The following is a 22849-nucleotide window of genomic DNA, read 5'->3' as shown; positions in this document are numbered from 1 at the left end:
TGGGCGTCCAGCGCTCCCACCCGCGGCGGAGAGGAGGGGGCGTCCTCTGGCTGCCGCAGGAGCAGGGCGGGAGCACGGAGAGCTCGTCGGAGCTGGCCCGCCCGCAGGAGCCCGCAGGATGCACCGTGCAGGGGCGCTCGCCTCCTCCGGGGTCCCACATCCGCAAGGAGGCTCGGCGAGGAGTCAGTGTGGACCTAGCAAGCGCCCAGGGCGGGCCACGGTCTGCGCTCCGAGGGCCCAGGGCCCGGCTGTTCCGGTCGGGGTCCCCCAGGACCCGTCTGTCCCGGGGGCGTCTCTGCACCTGCTCAGAGGGGAAGGCCTGGGGCTCACCACCCTCTCAGCCCCCTTCCCCCTCAGTCTCCCGCACTTGGTCGCGTTTGGCCACCGTGTCCTCCGCTGAGAAACCTGCCGGGAGGAAGGGAGCTGCGCCACCCCCACGCCCAGAGCAGAGCGCCCGCCGCAGGCCTCTGGGCGTCGCACCAGCAGACACCGGCCCCAGGAAGCGCTGGCCACAGCAAGGCGTCCAGGCTGCTGCCCAGGACCCCGCCGTCCCTGCCAGGCCGCGCTGGGGGAGGGGAGGCTGCTGGGCGCAGGGGGTGGGGGGAATGGTGTTATCTAGGAGGGGCCACCCTGGGGGAGGCCGGCAAACCCCAAGCACAGAGTTGGCACAGAGACTTCCGTCAGTGTTCTGGATCCAGGGAGGGAGGAGGGACAGCTGCTCCCTCCCCGGGGAGCAAAAGACGCCCGGGGTGGTCCTTGGGGCTGGGGGGCCAAGCTGTCCCCCGAGGCAGGTCCTCCGTCCCTTTCCTGACACCAGGCAGCCTGAGGCGGAGTAAGGGAGTGAGGGCTCGGGAGCGGCCTCCAGGGCACAGTTGTGGGTGCAGGGGCGCAGGGGGCAGGGCTGGGCCAGTGCGGCCTCTCTGGGGGCCCAGGTGGGGCAGGCTTCCTGACAGCACTTCCGGGCAGCAGTGTAGGGAGACCACAGGGACCCCGCCTTGCTCCCTGAAGAGAGGCCCCCAGAAGTGGAGCTCAGACGAGTCTCTGGGGATCCAAGGAACCAGGCACCTCGGGTGGGCTTTGGGCACAGGGACCACACGGGAGGGGGCCCCAAGGGGGCGAGCAAGGCTGCGCTGGGCCAGCGGCCCCTCCTCCCACCAGCCCGGGGTGGGCAGGCTGCCCTAGGGGGCGGCGGCCAGAGCTCCAGCAGCACAGGGAGGGCTCCCTAAGGACACAGGACAGACTAGGGCAGGCCCTCAGGACTGGGGCCAGCACAGTGGGACCTGGGGGAGAGAAGGGTGGCCCCCCAAAGGGGCTGGTCTGCCCTTGGACCATTGCCCTGGGGCTGCCTTGGAGAGAAGGGGGGTCAGGGCCGGGGAGCCCAGGTCCGAAGGGGCCCGCCCCCCTCGCCCCAGGTCCCCGTGCCCTCTGGCTGCCCACGCGGGGTTGCGACCCCGGAGAGAAGAGCACACGGGGTGAAATCACTGGTGTTTATTGGCTGTGATTCCATCGAGGCTACACACGCGGCGGCCCCCCACATGCAGGAGGAGGCCAGGCGTGATGACGGAGGACACGACACCCACAGTCTAACTAAGCTCGGCTGCTCCGGGCGCCCCGCGCTGGGAACGGGACGCGGGCTTGGTACGAGCCCGCCCTGTGGGCTCCGAGCTGCCTTCGTGAAGTGTGAAAACAGCCGTTTAGAACAGACGTGGGACCGGGAGGAGTCAGGGGCGCGGGCGCAGCGAGGCGGCGGGGCGCGGGGGGCGCCCTCGCGGCCCGGGGCAGGGGGTGCGCGGTAGTATTGCGGTCTATTGTTATGGCTTGTCTAAGAGCGACGGGGGCCACGCCCCGGCCCGCGACACGATGACGTTTCAATGTGGACAGAAAGGGCCCCGGGCACCGAGGCTGCGGCCTTTTTGTGACGATAAAACCCCCAAACACGTAAGACCTCGTTTACCTGAGATTCAACACATCGTGATGCAGAGGAAAACAAGGGTGGAGACACGGGGTTCGGGAGGCCCGCGGTGGTCCCGGGCAGGTCCGCCCCCCGACGCGCAGCAGGCTTCCGAGGGCGCGGAGTCTCCTCCCGGCTCTCCTCGGGGGTGTGGGGGTGCAGGGGCTGCGCCAGGGGACCCCCACCCAGAGCAGCCTCCGATGGGAAGGCCGGAGGCACCAAGTGGGGAGGGAGTGGGCTGCGCCCACGGACTCAGGGGCAGCGAGTTCTGGGGGCGAGGGCTGTGCTCCCACCCGGGGCGGGGGGATGACCCCCGGGCCTATTGCTGTGTTTCCCTTAGTCTGCAAGACGACCGCGTCCTGGTGTGGGCCAGAAGCAAAGCCTTCCGGGGCAGTGGGCCAGGCAGGGACAGAGGACGGGGAGAGACAGATGGACAATGAGCGTGAGGGGTGTGGGTGGAGGTGGGCGGCCGCAGGCGGGAGGACCCCGAGATCCCGCAACCAGCTGTCACGGCGGGGGTGGGGGCTCCCACCCGCGCCCCCAGGGAGGCTGCTGCTCCCAGCCCACGCGGCCTTCCCCCCACTATGGCTGTGCTCCTGAGTTTGGGGCGGACGAGCGCCCACCAGCGCGGGGACGGCGCACCGAGGGGCGGTCGAGATGCCGGCCTGGTCGGTGCCCGGACCTCGGGCACTGCTGGGTGGAGGGGAAGGACGGGGGCGGTCAGGGCCGTCCCAGCTCGGGGGGGGCCCACCCAGAGGAGCACGTGGGCGGGCCCGGGCCGCAGCACAGACCGCAGGGGCCCTGGGGGCGGGCACCCCTGCCCCGGTGTTGGTGGCGATGGCAGTGCGGGGGTGGGGGGGTGGCGCAGGCTCCCGAGGCATGAGCGGGCGTGGGGCGGGCAGATCTAGGACTATGGCTTATAGTGGCGCTGGGGGGCTGCACTCTGCTCCCGATGTCCCTTCAGGGGCCTCGCGGAGGTACAGGGGAAGGTAGGCGAGGGCACGAGGGGGGGGCTCCGGGCGCGGCGGGGGCCGGCGGCGCCCGCTTATTTCTTGAACATGTCCTGCAGCGGCCCGGGCAGGTACTTGATGACGGTGTCCAGGATGCTCTCGTCCTCCTCCTCCGGCTCGTCCCCGCAGCCCGGCGGGATGGCCTTCTTGGGCCTGGTCAGGCTGCCCTCTGAATTGGCCTCCATGGCGGCCTGGGCCTCGGCCTCGCGCTCCTCCTTCTTCTTGATGCCGTACTGGGGGGGGGGGGGCGGGCAGGAAGGAGGGGTCAGCCCGTGAGCAGGTCTCCCAACCCCAGGTCTGGCTGGGGCCACAGTCCCCGGGAGGGCTGGACCCTTCCTGCGCCTCGGGATCCCCCCAAGAGGCGGTGCCCGTGGCCGAGAAAGGGCCGCGCCAACTGCCGCCAAGACCCTGGAGGACAAAGGCCCCACCCAGGAGGGTGCCTGGGGGGGCAGGGGGACCCCGCCAAGAGTGTAGGGGCGACAGTGGAAGCCGGAGCCAGGGGTTGGGGAGCATGTTGAGAGCAGAGCAGAGAGAAAGGTGGGTCCCTACTGGCACCAAAGCTGCGGCCCCACCCCAACCTGGCCCCCCCACGCGGCCACCCTGCGTGCCCTCCCAGGTGCCCTCCCGGGAAGCTGCCACCGTCCTCAGTCTGGGCCCGGGTCCTGCAGCAGCGGAAGGGACAGGCAGGATGCGTGCAGGCAGCGGAGGAGAACCCACTGCTCCGTGGCTGGGGCGCCCACGCAGCCCAGACCCCCGGCTGGGAGGTGCCGTCCCACCTCAGGCCGGCCACGTCTCCCTACATGCAGCGGTGACCCCGCCCCTGCCCGTGGACAGCCCGTGGAGGAGGGGGCGCGGTGGCAGCTCCAGGTGGAAGCCCTGCAGCCCCACACCTGGACATCCCGGGCCCCTTGTTTCCGTTTTCCGGCCTGTGTCTCTGCCCCCGGAGATCATCCAGGTCTCCCCTGTGTAGTAGGTGGAATGGCGTCCCCCCAAGACTCATGTCACCCCGAACCTTAGAATGTGCGCTAATTTGGAAATAAGGTCTTTGAGCTGCTCTTAGGGTAAAGAGATGATCCTGGACCCTAAATCGGTGAGGATTTCCTTGTAGAAGAAAGAAGAGGCCAGAGAGGCCACATGCAAGTGGACAAAGGCCGGCTGTGGGCGCAGGGCACCGAGGGCCACCGGAGGCCACCGAAAGGGCACAGGAAGGACTCCGGGCCGGCAGCCCTGCCACATCCGGATTCGGACTTCTCCCCAGAGCAGAGAGCACGAGCGTCAGAGAGCCGCATGGGGGTCCTGGGCGGCCTCGGGGCTGGTGTCCCGTGGGGGGGCCCAGTCGGGATGGGGACGCCTGAGGTTTTGACCCGCACCCGATGGAAGCGCTCGCAGGGGTAAAGCGGGACAAGCAGGGACAGTGTGCGCATCGGTGATCGTCCCGATGCCAGATTTCTGCGGGCACCCCACAAGCACAGGACCCCGGGCTCAGGGAGGAGTCTCTGTCCAGGTTGGGACCCGGTTCCTGCTCGGCTCTCTTTGCCCACCCCTCCCGAAAAAAGTGGATTCTGGTTCTGGTTCTGGGGGCAGGGGCTGGCTCTCCAAGAAGGACCTTCCTCTGCTCTCGGGTTTCTGGGGGGCTGGCTGTGCCCCCCAACCCACTGATGATGCTGAAGGAAACGTCTGCGCCCGTTTCCCCGAGGCCGCACTGGCTTCAGGCCAGGGAGGTGACGGCCACTGTGGCAGAGGTCGCCGAGGAGGAAGCCGTGCTCTCCGCCCACCCGTGGCCAGAGCACAGCCTGTGGCCTCCTTGGGCACCTGCTGCAAGAGGGATGAGGGGGCCCCCGAGCAGCCCACAGGCCCCTGTGCACCCTAGGGGCGCGGGGAGGGTCTCTGAGGGGCACAGGAGGGCACCCGGCACATGCACCAGGTGAGCGTGGACGTCAGGCCAGCCAGCCGCACAGACTGTGACACCCCCTGACCCCGGCAGCGGCCCTGGCTGGGAAGGGGCCGGACCGGCTTGGAGCCCCCAGGGGCGGAACACGGGCAGGAAGCAGGTCACCTGGGGAGAGCAGGCTCCTGAGGACGTGGGCCGCCCGCAGATGCCCGTGTGCTCAGGGAACACTTGCGCTTCCACGAGAACACGCCGTGTGCGGTGAGCAGAGCAACCCCGACCAGAGACGCGGCCCACGAGCGAGCGCGACCTGCGGTGTTGGGGCTGCCCCTCCGGCCACCGGGGAGGAGACCCCAGGCCGGGCCACCCGGCGAGGCTCCCCCAAGGTCGCAGTTCTCTGCAGGGGTGCGCCGCTGCGCCAGGCTGGGGTCCCCGCGGAGGTGCCCGGCCTCACGGGGCCGCGGCCTTCAGAGCCGCTGGTGACCCGCAGCCACACGCTCCTGTGACACCCACCCGTGCCTCAGCCAAGCCTGGGGAGCGGCAAGCGATGCGTGGGCTTGGCGGCTGCAAGCTGAGGGCGGCTGGGCGGGCGGCACCCACGCAGGTGCCTCACCTGTGGCTCCTGGACCCCGCAGCGGGGCCGTGAGGGGGCGGACAGAGGGACGCTCCACCCACCAACCCCTGAGATGAGACACTTCCCGGGGTGACGTTGCCAAGGGCCCTGCGCGCCCCAGAGGACGCGCGCCTCTGTCTGCTGGAGCCTGGGCTGGGCAGCTCAGCACCCCGTTTTCCGGCCAGCCCCACGAGGCCTGGGGGCATGTGGCTCCAGGGAGGGCCGGAGGAAGTCAGGTACCTGGGGGCCAGGTGGGTCACCTGCGGGAGTCACACCTCAAGGGCAGTGTGCCCACGGGTGGGGGCGGGGGGGGGTAGCCGGAGGAAAGGGGCAGGGTCCCCTGGCAGGGGGAAGGACGCACTGTGGGGCAGACCTCCCAGGAGCAGGACCTGGGGCTGGGCCAGGCAGTGGTGCTGGGGGTGCAGCGGGGACCAGGTGCCCCCTTCCCGAGCAGGCGCGGCGTCAGCTGTGGCGCACACCCCCTCCCGCTCTGAGCCCCCCCGCCCCCCCCCCGGGCGGGCTGCATTCTGGAGGCTGGGGCCACAGCGCTGGGAGACCTGGGCCCCTGGGGCTGCAGCGTCCAGGACACGTCAGACGCCTCCCGGCCTCGGACCCACGCGTGGGGGCTCACCCGTGTCCCTGTCTGCCCGGCACCACCGCCACCCGTGCCAGTGCCCGCAGGTGACCACCGTCTCAGCTCTGCAGCCGCACAGGGCAGGCCCCTGCCGGCGGAATCAGGACCCCAGCAGGCGCCCCCGCTCAGCCCCGCCGTCCCCGCAGGAGGACCCTCCGGGCACAGGTCCCACCTCACCCGCGACAGCGGGAGGGACCCTCAGGCTGGGCAGGTGAGGAAACTGCGGCCAGCCCGCCCCGCGACCGCAGGAAGATGCCACGGGGCCCCGCGACAACGGGAACGGGACTGGTGCACAGGCCCGGCCACGGGGTCCCGGGAGGGGAGCTCACACGGGGCGACCGGGCTCCGAGGGCGCGGGGCCTTGACGGGGCTGGGGAGCCGGCTGCAGGACCCCAGCTGCTCCCGGGAAGGGGCTCCCACGTCCACCACCACCCGTTCTGTTCCCACAGAGTCCTCTGCGCATTCATTCATTCGTTCACTTCCTCACTCATTCACCAGCTCGGCATCCGTCGGGGGGACATGGAACGGCAAAGCCCTGAGTGTCCCATAAAAGTAGGCGGGAAGCAAAGCCAGCGGGGGAGGGGGCTGGCGCATCAGGGGGAGACCGGGGAGAGGCCAGGGCAAAGGCCCTGGGGCACGGTGGGCCTGAGTCACCACAAGCCTGGGGCTGACCCCGGGGTGAAACGGGCGTGCACGCGGAGCGCCAGCAGGGTCCCGCCGGCAGGCCTGGGCCCAGGGCAGGCGCTCCCTGGGCAGCAGGCCGCCCCATCGCACCCCAGGGGCGCCGAGACCTGTCCAAGCACCGTGACCTGTTTGCAGGCTCGAGGGTGAGGACACATTGGGGTGACCACCTGGGGCAGCTGCGTCGCTGGACGCAGGTAGACGGACAGGGAGACGTGGGCCTCAGACACGGGCCCCGGCCCGCCCACCCCGTGGACGACACCCCGCCCGGCACCTGCCGTCCTCGTCCTGCCCCCCGACCCGTCCCCATTCCCCGCCCCAGCCACGGCCTGACCTGGGACCGCAGGGGGACCAGCGCACCGGGCAAAGCCAGGGGAGGTCTCTGCAGGTCCCCAAAGGCACCCAGGGAGCAGTGCTGGGTGGCGAGGTCTGCCATCCGCACCCCCACCGAAGCCAAGGCCCTGTGTGCCCCGGAGGCCTGCAGCCACCCCAGGGGCGCCCCCCAACCTTGGGGGGCCTGGCTCCTCCCCCAGGTGAGTGGAGCTCTCCATGCCACGCCTGCACACCGCACGCCCTGCAGGGCCGGGGCCACGCAGATCTCCTCCCTTGGACCAGGAGCCAGGGTCATAGGGTGAGGGGCACCAGGGAACCAAGCAAGGCAGCCCCCCCCCGCCCCGCACCTGGGCCCGGCGACCCCCAGGGGTGCCCGAGAGCACGGCCCTGCCCATGATGACTCACCCGCCAGGGCCCCGGGCGCCTACCCGCTGGGGGGCCTCCCCCTAGAACCTGGGGTGGGGCAGGTGAGAGCCGCTCCGGGACGCGCGGGGTGGAGGCCGCAGACCACAGCCGGTCCTGGGGGCCTGGAGACCCCACGAGAGGACAGGACCCCCGCCCACCCCCCAGGGCTCTGGACGGTCCAATCCCAAGGTCTGTTCCGTGGAGCCGGCAAAAGGCGGGCGGAGGAAGCCCAGCATGTCCCCGTCCCCAGGGCCCCGCGTGTCCCCACCCCCACCCTGTCCCCAGCCCCGTGCCCACCTTGTCCCGGATGCCCTGGCGCATGGCCTCACGCTCCGCCTCCATCTTGGCGTACTTGGCCTTGCGCTCCTCCTCCTCCTGCCGCAGGGCCTCCTGGCGCTCCTCCTCCTTCTTGGCCGCGTCGGGGTCCTTCTCCTCGTCACCCCCCAGCATCTTCCCCATGTCCTTTGTGGCTCCTGCAGACAGGAGGCCGCTCAGTCCCGCCAGCTCCCGTTGGCTGCGCTGCCCAGGGAGGGCCCCCCCAACCTCCCCCCTCCGTGGTCCTGGGGTGTCCTCCTGTGTCTCGGGGAGGGGGAGGCGGTCTGGGCGGCAGGGGGCAGGGCCGCACGCGTGTGCCCGGGAGCCCGGGGCCGGGGTCTCGTGTGCAAGCGCAGGCGGTGCAGGTGCTGGGGCCCTGGGTCTGAGCTCCGAGGCCGTGGTCGGCAGCACCGGGGCCCCAATTTCTCGGCGGCACCAGACGCCACTTTTGTCACGAGCTCCTGATTCACGGGCAACAACAAGCACGTCCGCCGCCGCCCTCCGTCCTCGGCCCACGGGACACACGTGGAATTACAGCCTCGGGGCTCAGCCGGCACCCAAGGCTCCCAGGGCGCAGCGCGAGGAGGGGCGGCCAGCTGCTGGGGCACCCCCACCCTCAGCCCCTGCCCTGCGGGTGCGAGCCTCCACCCTCTGACCCGAGGAGCCCACCCAAGCACTGCCCCAGGTGAGCCGGTGGGGTGCACTTGGGAGCCCCAGAGACAGGCTGGTGGCGGGGGGAGCCGCCGTCATGCCCCCGTCCCCAGCCTGCTCTGATGCCCATCGCCGCCCCGCCCCCCTTCTCCCTGAATTCAGGGCCCCACGTTGGGACCTGCGCCCCCATGTTCGCGGGAGCGCGGACCCCACCCTGCCCGGCCCACCCCCCAGCTCAGGACGTGGCGGGGGCGTCCCAACCAGTGCTGGGAGGGGGTCGGACGGGAACCCGCAGCACCCACACAGAGCACCCCTGCCCAGACCCCTGCCCCAGCTCTGCCCCCGGGCCTGCCCCTTCCGTGCCCCTGCTAACATGACGGTCTGTCTCCTCCCCCCCCCCACGCTCTGCAGAAGTCTCCAACCGCTTGGGGGGAGGCTCTGGTGTCCCCCTTAGGCACATGCACCTGCTGCTGTTCCGAGAGCTCACGTTCCAGAACGCTGTCCACCGCTCCGACCCGCTGGGCACCCTGCATGCTGGTCACTGGCGTGGGTGCGCCCACCTGCGGTCCACCCTACACAGCAGGGACCATGCACACCTGCGCGCTGCACAAGTGAGCACTCATCTCCGGAAGTTCTCCTGGACTTCGTCTTAGGGTCACAGAAGCCACCCAGCTGGTCCCAGGGCTGGTGCACTCCGAGCAGCCCTCCGACGGTCGCTGTGATGCGCGGTCAGCGCGGGGGCGAGGCTCCGAGGCAACCACACGCTTTATTTGGATGTTGTCACTTTTCCCACTAATGTCCCTTTCCTCTTCCAGGATCCCATCCCGGGAAGCACATTACATTTAGGTTAAAGTCAATTTTTGAAAAGAGAAAAGTATTTTTCACCTTGAAACAAACCTACGATGAGAATTATAAACTGTAACGGAAAACTAAAATTTTTCTAAATAAATAAAGTCACTTGTCACGTTCAGGGTCGGGGAGTTCCACAACGCGCTGCCCGCTCCCCGAAAGTGAGTCACAGGTCAGCGCAATCTCCGTCGCACCCCCAAGAGGTGAAAAGGAAATTGTGTGAAATCTGACAAGCGAAGGGTTCGTGGGCGGAGAAGCTCGGGCCGCCCGGCCCGGAGAGCCACGCGAGGCAGGGGCCGGCTGCGCGGAGGTGCAGGGCCCAGGAGGTGCAGGGCCCAGGCGAGGCCGGGGCCGGGGACTGCGTGACAGGAAGCACCTGGCGGGGTGCTGCAGGCCGAGGCACGACCCCGGAGTCCCGTGTGGCGCCCGATGGGAACTGGGATAAAAACGAGAAAACAGGCGGCGTCAGGCGGCCTCATGCCCGCAGGCACCATCACGGGAGATGATGCTCTAATTCGTTGGTCGCGGGGTCTAGTCCGTGTCTGCCGGGACCAGCCGCCGGCTCCCGCTGAGCCCCGACACCCAGAACACCTGGCACGCCTGGGTGCTCAGATACCCGCCAACAACCAACGCCCACATTTTAAAAGATACGAATGATGCTCGGCCACCAACAGAGCAGGCAGGGCGGGGACTCAGCCCCACGGACCCCTGGCCCCTCCCAGGGTGGGGGGACACGGACAGCTTCGCGCTGTCCCTGGGGGAGCGTCCTGGAGCTCTACTGCATCTCGTAAGGAAAAAAATGAGGTCCCCCCCGGGGGTGCTCAGTGGGTGAGCATCTGCCTTGGGCTCAGGGTGTGACCCTGGGGTCTCGGGATCGAGTCCCGCATCGGGGTCCCCGCAGGGAGCCTGCTTCTCCCTCGGCCTGTGTCTCTGCCTCTCTCTGTCTCTCTCATGAATAAATAAAATCTTTTAAAAATAAAAAAAGGGAATAAAATAAGTATTACAAAGGCACCAAGCTGTCCCCCGCCCACCGCCTCTTTCCCCGCTGACGTGGTCCGTACCTATGATCGGTGACGCCCAGGGAGAACCCACCGCAGGGCATCCTGGACTAGCGCAGATATGGGACGATGCTCCAGCCACAATGACTCCAAAAGCAGCAAATCCTCAGGATTGGCCCTAACCAAGAAAACCTCAGAACATGTGGGTAGAAACCGTCTCCTCGGATGCCAGGGTTGGCCGACGCTGGCACTCCTGGTGGGCACGCTTCACACGGTGAAGGTGCCAGTGACACCAAGACTGGAGCCCGCCTGCGTGCGGTCCGCGCCGTTCTCCCCACGGAAACGCCAACAATCCATCCCCTTCTTCGTTTGGGCTTGGGGCCACGTTAACCCTCACGCGGCAGTGCCCACGTCGGCGACCCGACCCCCTGCCGAAGGGAAGTGCCCTCACCGTGCGTCTGACGTGTCCGGGGAGCTGCAGGCGGCACAAAGGTCATCAGAGGGGAGGCGTTCTCAAGCGAGACAGCGTGTGCCGGGGGCGCTGGGGAGGCGCGCCCTCTCGGGGTCTGGGGAGAGGCAAGGTCGGCGCCGGGGCTCGCAGTGCGACAGTCGCCAGCACGCTGTGAGCCCGCTGTCCTCAGGGTGCTCAGAGCAATGGGGGCACACTTTATGCCGTGAATATTTCATCACAGTAAGAAAAGGGGAGCATAAATTTGAAACGACCTATAATCTTACGTCTGAAAAAGAAACGTCAGGCTGCAGAACTGACCTCAAGGCGCTGGCAGAAGGGCGCGCCCGGCGGTGGGAAAGACGCAGGTGGGACACCCGGGGAAGCAGGAGGAAACCCCACGCCCGGCCTCGAGCGCAGGGGCTGGGTGGTCGCGCCGAGTCACCACGGCCGCCGCGCGTCCGGAGCCAGAGCAGGCCTTGACCCAGCAGAGCCCAGGGCTCCGAGGCCGGCGGCGCCCTCAACACGCATGTTCCTGGGGCGGCAGGAGCGCTCGGCCGCCTCCGGGGGAAGAATGAGGGGCGCAGAAGGCGGCGGTGGGAGCGGCCCACACGAGTGGGCGCACCGGGCCGCTTCAGGACTTGGTGCTCAGGCACCAGGGGCGGCAGGTCTGGGGCCACAACACTGGAAATGAGGAAAAATGCGCGGGAAAACGCTGCGGACCGAGAGGACCTTAGCATGACCAAGTGATACGTGGTATCCGAATACGGCTGAAATCGTGAATGAAGCGGATTTTCTAAGACACGCCGTCAAAAGCTGAGAAGTGTGTCTAAGAATTCACAGATGGGCTCCTTCAAACATTCAAGAAACAGATAATTCCAATGATATTTAAACTGTTCTTGGAAAGGAGAGAAAAGAAGGAAATTCCTCAGGTTATTTTTGTGATATCCGCATAAGGACGATGCCAGCAGCCGGCAGAGAGCGACCGTGGGCAGCCCCCACTTCCCCACTTCAGCAGTGCGACAGGCGACCGAGGGCGGGGGGGAGTTCCAGAGGAAACAGCACTCGTGATGGGGGGGGCCCTTTTAGGGAAGGAGACAGGGTCCCGCGTCCAAGACCGTTGCGCTCCTCAGGCCCCACCGCATGCTCTGCAGGCTCAGAGGCTTCCCCGCCCCAAGTCCCCGTGCCCCGCCCCCCGCGCCCGCCCCAAGTCCCCGTGCCCCGCCCCCACACCCGCCCCGCCCCAAGTCCCCGTGCCCCGCCCCCCCGCGCTCGTCCCGCCCCAAGTCCCCGTGCCCCGCCCCCCGCGCCCGCCCCGCCCCAAGTCCTCGCGCCCCGCCCCCACCCTGGCCAGGGGCAGGCAGGTGCACCTAGCCCTCCCCTCCCCCTCCCCCTCCCCCTCCTCTGAGCGCCATCCTGCCGCCTCAGCCGGAAGCAGCGCCCTTGCTCAGGGTCTAGGTTCACAACAGCTTCACGCAGGCCTGACAGTCTGCCCATCACGCGTTTGACACACGTGCACACGCACTAAACCATGGCCGCAGTCAAGCTGGTGGACACGTGCGTCCCCCCAAAGCATCCTCACCACAAGCCCCCCCACCCCCCAAGGCGAGGTGGGTGTACCTCGGTTGCCCGCGTAGGACGTTCGAGGTCCCCCCGTGGCGTTGCACCACGCACACAACACCCAGCGGTTCCCCCTTCTTGCCGATGCGCGGGCCCATCGCATGGACGCGCATCCGCCCCTCCCGTCCGGGCAGGTGGCGTCACGTCCAGGGCACCTGCTACCACATGCTCCACGCCTGGCCTGGACCCTGAGCCGCCTGCCACCCACCTACAGGCTGTGCGTCAGCGTGGACTCGGGTCCATGGCCGTGAGTGTCTGCTCACTTCTCAACTGGCTGCTGGCCTTCCTGTTACCGGTGGGCAAGAGGCCCGCGTACATTCTGTACACACGTCCGGTTGTCTTAAAGATGCAGCTTCGGGTTTTCTTCTTCCCGTGTCCTTCACATCTGCTCTGAATTTTATTTCCTTTCTTATTTTTTTTTTAAGATTTTATTTAGTTGAGAGAAAGAGGGAGCACGAGTGGGGGGAGGGTCAGAGGGAGCCTGAGGTGGGACTCGATCCCAGGACCCCCGGATCCTGACCTGAGCGAAGGCAGACGCTCCACCCCCGCGTCCCCCAGTTTACAATCCTTTCTCGTTTGCCTTGAGAATCTTCCCAGACCCACGGCTCATTCAGAGGCACGTTGTCCAGTTTCCAGGCACCTGGGGGGATTTTCAGGTATCTTCCTGTTACTTTTCTTGCCCCGTCCCCCATTAGGCATGACTGAAATCCTTCACGTTCCTGACTTCGTGCTTTACGGCCCGGACACGTTCTGCCCTCGCACGTGTGAGCAGAAGGCACACCTGGGCTCACCGGGAGTGTTCGCACGCCAGGCAGGGTCGGTGGTCCTTGTGCGTCCTTCCTGCTTCTCCGTCTGTTTCATCAACTCCTGAGTGTCTCACCTAAACCTGAGGATTTGTCTATTTGTCCCTTTGCTTGTGTCGTGAAGCTCGTGTCTGGGGTAGAAACAGTGGACACCGCGACATCCTCTTCCTCCACTGGCACCTTCGGCGCCAGGAGCGGCCTCCTTCGTCCCTCTACCAGCCTCTGCTCTGGAACCTACTTTGTGTGCTGTCAGCGGATCCACACCAGCTTCCTTTTGAGCAATACGAGCACGGTCTATCTCTTCCACCTTCTTACCTTACCCTGCGTATGTCTTTATATTTGAAGTGAGTTTCCTGCCGGTGGCATAAGGTTGGGTCTTGGTTTCCGTGCCACCTCCCAGTCTCTGCCTTTGGGCGAGCGTGCAAAGGGGCCTGGGCAGACGGGCCGTGAATCCCAGCTGCGCGATCCGTCCGAGCAGAAAGGAGGCTTGTCGGAGAGTCACCCCCAGACCACGCGGCTCTGCTCCCACCTAACAGAGCCCCAAATAAGCCAGGGGAGAATCAAAGTGTCTCAGCAACCCGACCACATCTGGAACGAAGCTCACAAATATATTTAGGAAAACAAAAATATCCCGCGCAGCAGGGTGGAAGTCAGAACGTCTGGCACCCAGGGAACCACTGGCAGACACTCCGGGCACTAAGCAGGTACCACACATGACGAGGAAGCCACCCAAGCCCGGGCGAGCCGACTGCGCACGGACATACGGGGGAACACCGGACCGCTGCAGACTCCAACGGCAAGTAACAAGCACGGCAAAGTGTCAGTAAATAAGAGAAAATTCACCTAAAATGTATAGATCACAATGTGGCAGCTATAAGGTATCCAAAAATTGCATGGAGTAAAAGAAAGATGTTGGATTAAAATCAAGATTTTAAAGATCAATTTAAAATAAGCGCATTTTATCTGTTTGACCAGCACTAGTCCTACGAAACCGTGCGTGGGGAGCGGGCGTGTAAGGTGCATTATGGGGGGGCGCAGGTTGGCGTGATCCCTGTAGAGAGCACTTGGGGAACGCGGGTCACAATTCCAGCACCTCCTTGAACACGAGCCACAGAGACTCCTGGACAGCGAACCCCCCCCCCCGCGCCCCGACAGGATCGGGCCCGCGCCCCTTACCCTCCGGGGAGAGAGCAAGCCGGCCACTGCCCACGCGGCGCGCCCGCCACCTGGGGCCACTCCGGCTCCGACCGGGGCCTGTGGCAGCTGCGCCCCGGGGCCCTGGGCCCAGAGCCGCCTGCCAGAACAGCGCCCGCCTTCCCCGGTGGCCTCGACTCGGGCGCACCCTCGTCAGCCACATGGGCCTCCCCCGCCTCACGACCCCTGATGCCCGCGCCTGCTGGGGGCCAGGCAAGGGCGTGGGCTCCAGGCTTCCAGGGAGGACGCGGCCCCGTGAGCCACGCGGCGCCAGGCCTGGGACGCTGGGCGCGGCTTGGGCGTGGTCTCCGGGCGCCCACTCCCCACTCGCGGGGCGCCGGCTCTCCTGCGATGCCCGCCGCGCGGCGGCCGAGGCCGGGCCCCGCCAGCCCCTGCTCTGCCCAGAGGCGCAAGGCCCCGGGACGGGGAGGCCCCCCACACATCCAGGCCCGGATCTCGGGGCGCGCCGGGCATGTCCCCTGCGAGGGGGCTGAGGGGCAGGGCTCGCGGGCAGACAGGGTGGGGCCGACTGGGTGCTCGGCCAGCCCCACGCGGGGCAGGAAGCCGGGGAGGTGGGCCTCCCACAGCCTCCCCCCTGACGGCAATCCGGGGCAGGGTGCTCCCTGCGGGGCCACCCTCCTCCCAGGGTCCTGTCACAGCTGCCTGACCCGGGTCCCCACTCCTGAGTCCCCGTAGGAACTGGCACCCAGCATACAGCACCCTCGGCACCAGGCACCCAGCATGCAGCACTCTCAACACCCACAGCCAGCACTCAACTCACAGCACTGAGCACCTGGCACCCAGCACCCTTAGCACCCTCAGCACATAGCACATAGCACTCAGCACCACATACCCAGCGTGCAGCACTAAACACCCAGACCCAGCACTCAACACCAGCACTGGCACCTAGCACCCAGCACCCAACATACAGCACCTCAGTACCTAGCACCTAGCACTCAACACCAGGTACCCAGTGTGGAGCACTCTCAACACCCACACCCAGCACTTAACACCCAGCATTGAGCACCTGGCACCCAGCACCCAGCATGTAGCACTCAGCACGAGACACCCAGTATACAGCATCCTCTGCTCTCAGAACCAGAACCCAACACCCAGCACTCTCATTACCCAGTATTCAGACACAGTTTAACACCCAGACGCCAGCAATCAGTACCCGGCACCCTCAGAACTTAGCACAAAGCATTTAGCACCTGGGACTCAATAGATGGCACTCAGCAGCAGCAGCACCCAGCACACAGCACTCAGAACCCAGAACCCCAAGCCCTCTGCTGGGTCCTGAGCAGCTGTCTGGCCTCAGTCCGGTTGCCACAGTTCAGTCAAGCCCACTGGACCCAAGGGGGCCTCCAGGGTGGAATGGGGACCCTCCCTTAGGTTGCCCCTAAGAAACAGAAGCCAGAGCTGTGGACTGAGTCCTGAGAGGGTAGAGAAGTCATTCCCCGACTCCCCACCCCCGGGAGATGAGAAAAACGGGAGCAAGTCTAGAGAGCAGAGATTTGGGGACACTTGGGGGCTCGGTCAGGCAAGCACCCGAGTCTTGGTCTTGGCTCAGGCCGTGGTCTCATGGGTTGTGGGACAGAGCCCGCGTGGGGCTCGCTGCTCAGCACAGAGCCGGCTTCTCGCACACCCCTCCCCCAGCTTGTGCTCCCTCTCTCCCACGTAAATAAAATCTTCAGAAAGAAGCAGCCGATCTTTAAAAGGAAAAGAAAAGAGACTCACAGAAGCCCGACCACAGGCAGGAGGAGAGCAAGGGCTGCGCAGACCCCAAGCCTCCATCCCTGCTACACAGGAACAGAGTGCTCCCCGCCCCACACCTGGGGTGCTCTCCCCGCCCTGCCCCCCAGAGCGCTCCCCACTCCGTCCCTTCCAGAGTGCTCCCCGCCCCCGCAGCAGAGTGCTCCCCACTCCACGCCCCCTCCCCGAGTGTTCCCCACCCCACAGCAGAGTGCTCCTCACCCCACCCCTCGGGAGTGCTCTCCCCCGCCCCCCGGGGTGCTCCTCTCTGATCCATGTTGCCCTTGGCGTCTGCCTGGTCTCGGGCTCACTCTGCTGGTTTAAGGCCCAGCGTTAGATGCGCAGCGACCCCGAGCAGGCCCCCGCGGCTGTGTGATCACTGAGAGCCCCTCGCACGGGAGCTCCTACAATGAACGCTTTAATCCCAACCAGAATTCCTGCCAACCAACGGAAATAAACGACTTTCTTTCTCGGCTGACGTAGAATACATCCACTTTATTCCCGTTCGGGGGCCGAAGCTTTATAACCGAGCTGTAGCTTAACCAACGAGGAGCACGCTGTCCTGCGGGGAGGGCTGTCCTTCGTGGTTAGGGAGAAAAGGCCGTTTCTCTGAGGTCTTTCCAGCCTCTGAGAGACGTGGGATAAGCGGGTCTCTCCCGAGCCCAGGGGTGCCCACCCTGGATGGCTGTTGGTGTTCTATCACCCCCTTGCTGCTGGCTGCCCATGGAGATGCCCCGCTCTCGAAGACGAGCAGGGAGGGATGCAGCCCTGCCTTGGAGGACTCGGGGCCTGGGGCCGGCCTCTCAGATCAACTCCACCTGATGTGCCCCAGGTACCGGGGCAGGCGGTCCAACACTGCCCACCTGGTCGGGAGGGCCTGTGCCACCCTGGCCTCACCCTCAGGGTAGGCTCCCGTGGGTGGACACCGGGGGTCCAGCAGGACCAGATGGGCTCTCAGCCTGCCCGCAGCTCTGACCCGGGTCCTAGAGGGCAAGGTAGGGAGCGTCCGGGAGGAGCCCTGTGACCTGACTCTGGCACAGCCAGGAGTCACAGAGCCAGCGGGAGGGGTGCTCGGGATGCTTAACAGAAGCAGGTGCCAGACCGGGGGGTGGGGGGGCCCTGAAGGAGGGGCTTCTCTGGCCAGGGCTCCCGCCCCAGAGGGACACTCGCCTGCAACCCCCCTCTCCGTGTGAGCACCAAGCTGGGAACCCCGGCAGCCCTGCCACATCTGGGGGCCGGCCCCCAACAGCCCCCCAACCGTCCCCGCACACGGTGTACAGACCGCCGCCCCAGGGCGCAGAGGCCCCCGACCACAGCGGCCCCCGGAGGCTCCCCCTGCCGTACGTGTCTGAGATGCTCTCCTGTCCACGGAGGGCTGGGTGACGGTGCCCGGGTCCCTCCCACGCCCCCGCGGCTGGCTCGGCAGAGCCGCTGTCCCCTCAGACGCACGGGCCTCGGGCCGGGGGCCGCTCAGCCCTCACCCTGATGCCCTGAGCACAGGCCCCAAGCCCTCCCACTCCCCGGAGAGAGCAGCCTCCCCAGCCCAGGCCGGCCCAGGCTGAGCGCCCCAGGACTCGGGACAGTGACCAGGCCCCGGGGAGCCCAAGGCAGGGGGTGTCCCGTCACGTCCTGCTGTCTCCATGAGGTGCCCCCGGCTCATCTGTGCACCCTCGAATCCCAGCCCAGGTGCCCCCTCGTGAAACCCTCCCCCGCCCCACACCAGCCCCGAGCACCCGAGCCTGCTCTGGACGTGGAACAAGGCACCCGAGGCAGGGCAGCAAGACAGCTGGCCGCGAGCCAGTTGTCGGGCCTGACTTAGCCTGCTCGCGTCTACACCCGCCACCGACCTCGGTACCACGACAGCCCCTGCTCTTGACCTCGTGTGACTATAGCTCCAGGGCCATCGCCACTTCCTGGCCTCGGGGAATCTGCTTTCAGATCACAGCCTGGAGCCCCAGCCCCCCGCCGTGTCCAGTCCACCGCCATGACTCTGCAAGGCCCTCTTCTCTGAGGGACTGAGCATCCAATCTGGGGGGAGTCCCAGGGTGGCCCCAACGGGACCCTCCTCCCCGGCCGCGGTGTCCATGGGGATCCCATCTGACTTTGAAGGAACCAAAGTGCCCCTGGGTCACCCCACAAAGAACCCAGCCCTGAGGGCAGACCCTCCAGGTCCGCTCCGGGGGCCCAGGACGGAGGGTCTGGGCAGATCCTGCCCCGGCAGGCAAAGGAGCCCGGGGTCGTGTGTGCCCCGCCCTGTGGTCCCGCTGCCTACCCGCTGCAGGAAGGCCACCACTCGGGGCCGCCCCTCGTCCCGCTGCTCAGTCCCTGGGTCCAAGGATAGCCCCCTCCCGACGGGCAGGCCCCTCCCGGCCGCCGGGCCCTGCCCTCCCTCTCCCCCTGGGGCAGCCCCGTCACCAGGGCCACCCCGGCCAGCGCCCCCTCCCCTTCCTGCCAGTAGCAGGTGCCTCGCGGCCCCAGACAGACCATGGAGGACAGAGCCCTCACCGAGGGCCGCACAGCAGCGGTGGCGGCGGCACCAGCAGCCCCCCGGCCGGGCTGGGCTTCAGCGGGGCTGCATGCAGGGACGGGCCATGGGGAAGGCTGGGGTCTCCGGGGACGCCACCGCCGTCCCATCTGCAGCCGAGCTCCTGGCCCAGCAGCCCCTGAATTTCGGGCTGGCGCTGAGTTCGTCACCCCCGAGCCTCAGGGTGGACTCGGCCCTACAGAAACAGCTGCTCCTGGGGCCTGTGGGTGCCCCGCTGCTCTGCTTCTGGACACGGCCTGCGCAGCCTGGAGCCGCGGCTGCCACCAGGCCACCCCCGAAGGCTCCTCCACGAGACACGTGGTCAGGACTGCACAGCAGCCCGGCCGGCCGGGGACGGTCTCCCACGGCCACGGCCACGGCCCCGGGAGGCTGCGTCCAGGCCCTCGTCCCCGCCGCCCCTCCTGCCACTGGCCTCCCTCCGCGCGGCGGTGTGGCCTCTGGGCGTCCAGCCCTGACTGTCTCTCGGTTTGTTTCTGATACATGTCTGTCCATCTGTGTCTCTTGCCCTTGGGTTCGTCCGTCTTGATCTCGGGCCCCCCATTGCCCGCAGGTCCCCAGGCAGCCTGTGCCCCCCTGTCCCCTGCTGACCTGCCGCCTGCCTGCTCCCTGTGTCTCGGGTCTACCTCTCTAAGGGGCCTCCCGGCACCATTCCTCTGGGTCTGGGTCCGTTCCTGTCCGTCTGTCTGCACGCACTCATCCTGAGAGGCCAAATGATGCCCGTCCAAGGAGGGAATAAAATACAAGGTCTCACCGGGGAAGCCCGCACGCAGCCCCCAACCCCAGCAGGGGGTGACAAGTGTTGGGAGCAGCACCTGGCTGGGCCACCCCGTGACGGCTGCAGACAGGGTGCTCCAAGGCGCCTCTGCCCCCCTGCAGCTCCCACGTGTCCCCGTCGCCGCCGCAGGAGAAACTTTGGGCTGACATGGAACAAAGGGAATCCAGGCTGGCAATTACCCAGCTAATTTCAGCCATGTAGACAGCCAAATCAGATATTTCAGGTTTGTCACAAACCCACCTCAGGGCCTGAATTAGCCACCTAATTAATTATCTGTAACAGCCTGGGACTGGCTGGGTGGAACACCGACTGCTCCCGGAGCCAGGATGCTCGTCCCTGAATCATGTCCTGGTGACGTAATCATTATAATTAGACTCAACCTGCAGCCTAGCCTTGACCACAAAATCTCCGGGAACGTGGCCCCAGGCCAGCCCCCAGTGTCTTTCCACTTAACTCACAGCGGCTGAAATGCGGCGCTTCCGCCAGGGACAAGCCCACCCCTGGGGCCCCGGTCCTGGGCCTGGTGGCCCTGCCATCCTGCCCCCCACCAGTGGCATAGCAGCCCCCCACCTCCAGAAGCAAGGCCCCGACCCCTCCTGCCGCTGCAGCAGCGCCACGAGGTGCAGCACCTGACTCATGCCAGGCTGCGAAGGCGACCAGGTCAGGGTGTGGCCCACAGAGGCCACCACGGGAAAACACCCGGGACGGCGGTCAGGTACCGCTGCAGGCAGCCGCGGGGAGCTGATGCAGCAGCCGGGGGCGCTGGGGCACACGGGATGGCTGGCAGGCCCCACGGCTCCAGCGCGACGCACCCAGGCCGGTGGGGACCTCAGTCCGTCGCCCTGCCCGCCTCCTGGGCCAGGGTCTCTGGCCACGACACTGTCCTTTTGAACCAAACAGGCACAGGATTCCCTTCAGATACGAGCCAGCAGGGTTCGACGGGCGGTCCCCCCACGCTCGCTCACGCCAGGACACACACCGCTGCACCACCTCTGTGGAAGGGGGCCAGGGACGCACGGCCACCGTGGCATCTTCTCGTGCCCCTAGGTCCCACTGGCCCTGGCTCGCTGTGCCCACTGCTGCCCCCACCCCGGGTGAGCCCACTGCCCCAGCTCTAGCGGCCTCCCGCCTCCCCTGCTGTAGCCACTCTACAGCTTCCCCAGGCTCTGCTCCCCAAGAGCAAAGCCCCCATGGGGCCCACCAGACCCTGCCAGTTGCACTTGGCCCTTGGCGCCCCTGGCACGCACCCTGGGCTATCCTCCCAGAGGAGAGGGTGCTGCCGCTTAACCATCGACCCCTAGCCTCGACCCCAGCCTCAGCGCGGCCTGGACAGCTCTGCCCTGACCACAGTGTGCCAGGCTGCGTCCTCCCCCACCCCCGGGCTCTGTCCTGAGGGGGCTGGTGGGCAGGTGAAGCCCGAGGGGGACCGTGTAGGGGAGTGTGCTCTGCGAGGTGTGTGGCCAGCGACCCCCTGGGAACACGATGCCCCTACTCCCTACCTCCCAGGGCCTGTTTCATCACGAACTCCATGACGATGGCTTTGATTCCTCAGCGGCTCCTCCAAGGGTCAGAACTCACATGCAAGTGTGGCCAGGAGTTCTCTGCTGGGGGAGAGGAAGTGGTCACAGGTCACCCCGAGCAGGCTGGGGCGAGGGCGGCTTCTTCATCCCTACCTGCTGGCCCCTGAGCACGGGTCTGTGGTCTGAGGATGGCCTCACAGGTCAGGTTCCCACCTGAGGGCCGGAGCTGACACTGACAGGGACAGCGGGGGCTGGGGCTTCCACCCCACACCCTGATCCAGGCACGTAGATCCCAAGACCTGCTCCACCTACAAAGTGGTCTCACCTGGTCCCTGGTTTTCTGAAACCAGCTTATGGTGGCTACTGCGGGGATGGGGATGCGGTGCAGAGCCCGGGAGAGCACAGCTCCCAGGAGCCAGGCTGCCTGAAGCCCGGTCGGGCCCAAGGGGTGTTTGAAGGTGACTGGCTCTTCCGCCTCCTTGCTGGGCCCTGGGCCACAGGGGTGGGGGGCCACCTAAGGGACGAAAGGACTACGGAGGAGTGGGGCCCGGCCGGATGCCCCTTCAGGGAGCTCCCCTCGGCTTCTGACAGGAGTCCCAGGAGACCAGGCTGTACCCAGGGGAAGTTCTATGCCCACTGCCAGCAGCACGGCGGAGACTGGGGTGGGAGACCCCGAGGGAGGACAGGGCGCCCCCACCTGCGCCTGCGGGGCCTCCAGGGTCCAGGTCGCTGAACTCCGGTGCGGAGGCGCTGCCTAAACCAGGGGCTGCAATGCTCCCCCTCCCGCTTGTGGGGCCTCTGGGGCAGGGCAGCCCAGGGCTGAGATCCAGCGCTTTCGGGTGTTCTCCTCCCAGGAGACCCGCGCTCCTGCGGCCTGGGGGGGACCGGGGGGGGGGGGTGCTGGGTGGTCGGGGGGGGCCGCCTCCCCGCGCGGCGCTGGCGCACAGGGCGCCCTTGCCGCAAAGCAGATTCTCTTCCAAACTTCTCCCCTGGCTCCGGAGGGGGTGGGGAAGCGGGGCGCAGCCACAGCCAGGCTCGGGGCGCCGCGGGAGTCCCCCAGGCTTGGGCCCGCTCCCGCTGCCGCCGCACCCCGTGGCTTTGCGGGCGGGCGAGGTGCCGAGCGGCCCTGGGGCGGGGAGGGGAGGGGCGGGAGGGGCAGGGGCGCGAGGGGCAGGGAGGGGCGCGAGGGCAGGAGCCCCGACCGCAGCGGGAGCGAGGAAGGGGCCGCGCGGGGCCGCTTCAGCACCGAGTCCGCGGACAGCGCCCGCCCGGGGCCGGGGTGCGGGCGGGGCGGCGGGGGTGTGGGGGGTGTAGGGGGCGCTGCGGGGCCTCCCGGGGCCGGGGAGCGGGCGGGGCGACCCGGGGGCGGGGGCGGGGGCCGGGGGCGCTGGGGGCTCCGCCGGGCCGGGCCGGGCCGGGCCGGGCGCGGCGCGGGGAGCGGGGGCCTTGCCGGGGGCCGCGGGGTGCGCGGCGCGGGGGGAGCGCGGTTACCTTCCCGGGCCGGGCGCGGCGGGCGTGCGGTCAGCGGCGGGGCGCGCTCGGGCCGGCGGGGTCCATGTGGCGCCGGGAATGCGGCGGCGGCTGAAGGGCACGGCGAGGAGGGCGCGTCACGTGGAGGCGCCCCCCGCCCCCCCCGCCCGCGCCGAGCGTCACGGCGGGGGCGGGGCCGGCGGGGGCGGGGCCGGCGGGGCGCGGGGCGGGACCACGGAGCCGCCCCCGCCGCCCCCCGCCCCCGCCCGCCCCGGAGGCCCGTCCGCCCCGCCCCGCCCCGCGCTGGGAAGGGGCTCCCGCCGCGCCCACGGGGTCCCGACCCGGGCGAGGCCCCTGCGCGCCGCCCGCGACCCCGCGCCGCTCCCGGGCCCCG

General features: G+C 67.8%; 1 protein-coding gene and 2 long non-coding RNA genes across 7 annotated transcripts; 1 reads left to right on the top strand and 2 right to left on the bottom strand.

Annotated features, from left to right (window-relative positions):
- Positions 1 to 1473: 1473 nt before the first annotated feature.
- CPLX1 (complexin 1) lies at positions 1474 to 22634 on the bottom strand. Of its 5 annotated transcripts, none has more exons than XM_077881990.1 (4): positions 22477 to 22634; positions 20965 to 21069; positions 7813 to 7988; positions 1474 to 3194 (listed from the first exon to the last, which is right to left on the bottom strand). In XM_077881990.1, the coding sequence occupies exons 2-4, from the start codon at positions 20993 to 20995 to the stop codon at positions 2997 to 2999; spliced, it is 405 nt and encodes a 134-aa protein (XP_077738116.1). In that variant the 5' UTR covers positions 20996 to 21069; positions 22477 to 22634; the 3' UTR covers positions 1474 to 2996. The 5 variants fall into 5 exon arrangements, with proteins under 5 accessions (XP_077738116.1, XP_077738127.1, XP_077738149.1 ...); XM_077882001.1 differs by having other exon boundaries at positions 20965 to 21066; positions 22477 to 22631; XM_077882023.1 differs by lacking the exon at positions 22477 to 22634 and adding an exon at positions 21683 to 21817.
- Positions 7996 to 9451, top strand: LOC144303599 (uncharacterized). The gene is made up of 3 exons (XR_013370622.1): positions 7996 to 8515; positions 8893 to 9209; positions 9297 to 9451. It is a non-coding gene; the product is annotated as an uncharacterized LOC144303599 (long non-coding RNA).
- Positions 9355 to 11957, bottom strand: LOC144303604 (uncharacterized). Its single transcript, XR_013370625.1, has 2 exons — positions 10392 to 11957; positions 9355 to 10296 (listed from the first exon to the last, which is right to left on the bottom strand). It is a non-coding gene; the product is annotated as an uncharacterized LOC144303604 (long non-coding RNA).
- Positions 22635 to 22849: the final 215 nt, after the last annotated feature.

Source organism: Canis aureus, chromosome 2 (genome assembly GCF_053574225.1).
Source record: "Canis aureus isolate CA01 chromosome 2, VMU_Caureus_v.1.0, whole genome shotgun sequence".
In the NCBI taxonomy this organism is placed as follows: domain Eukaryota; kingdom Metazoa; phylum Chordata; class Mammalia; order Carnivora; family Canidae; genus Canis; species Canis aureus.
This window is presented reverse-complemented; position numbering and strand designations above follow the sequence as displayed.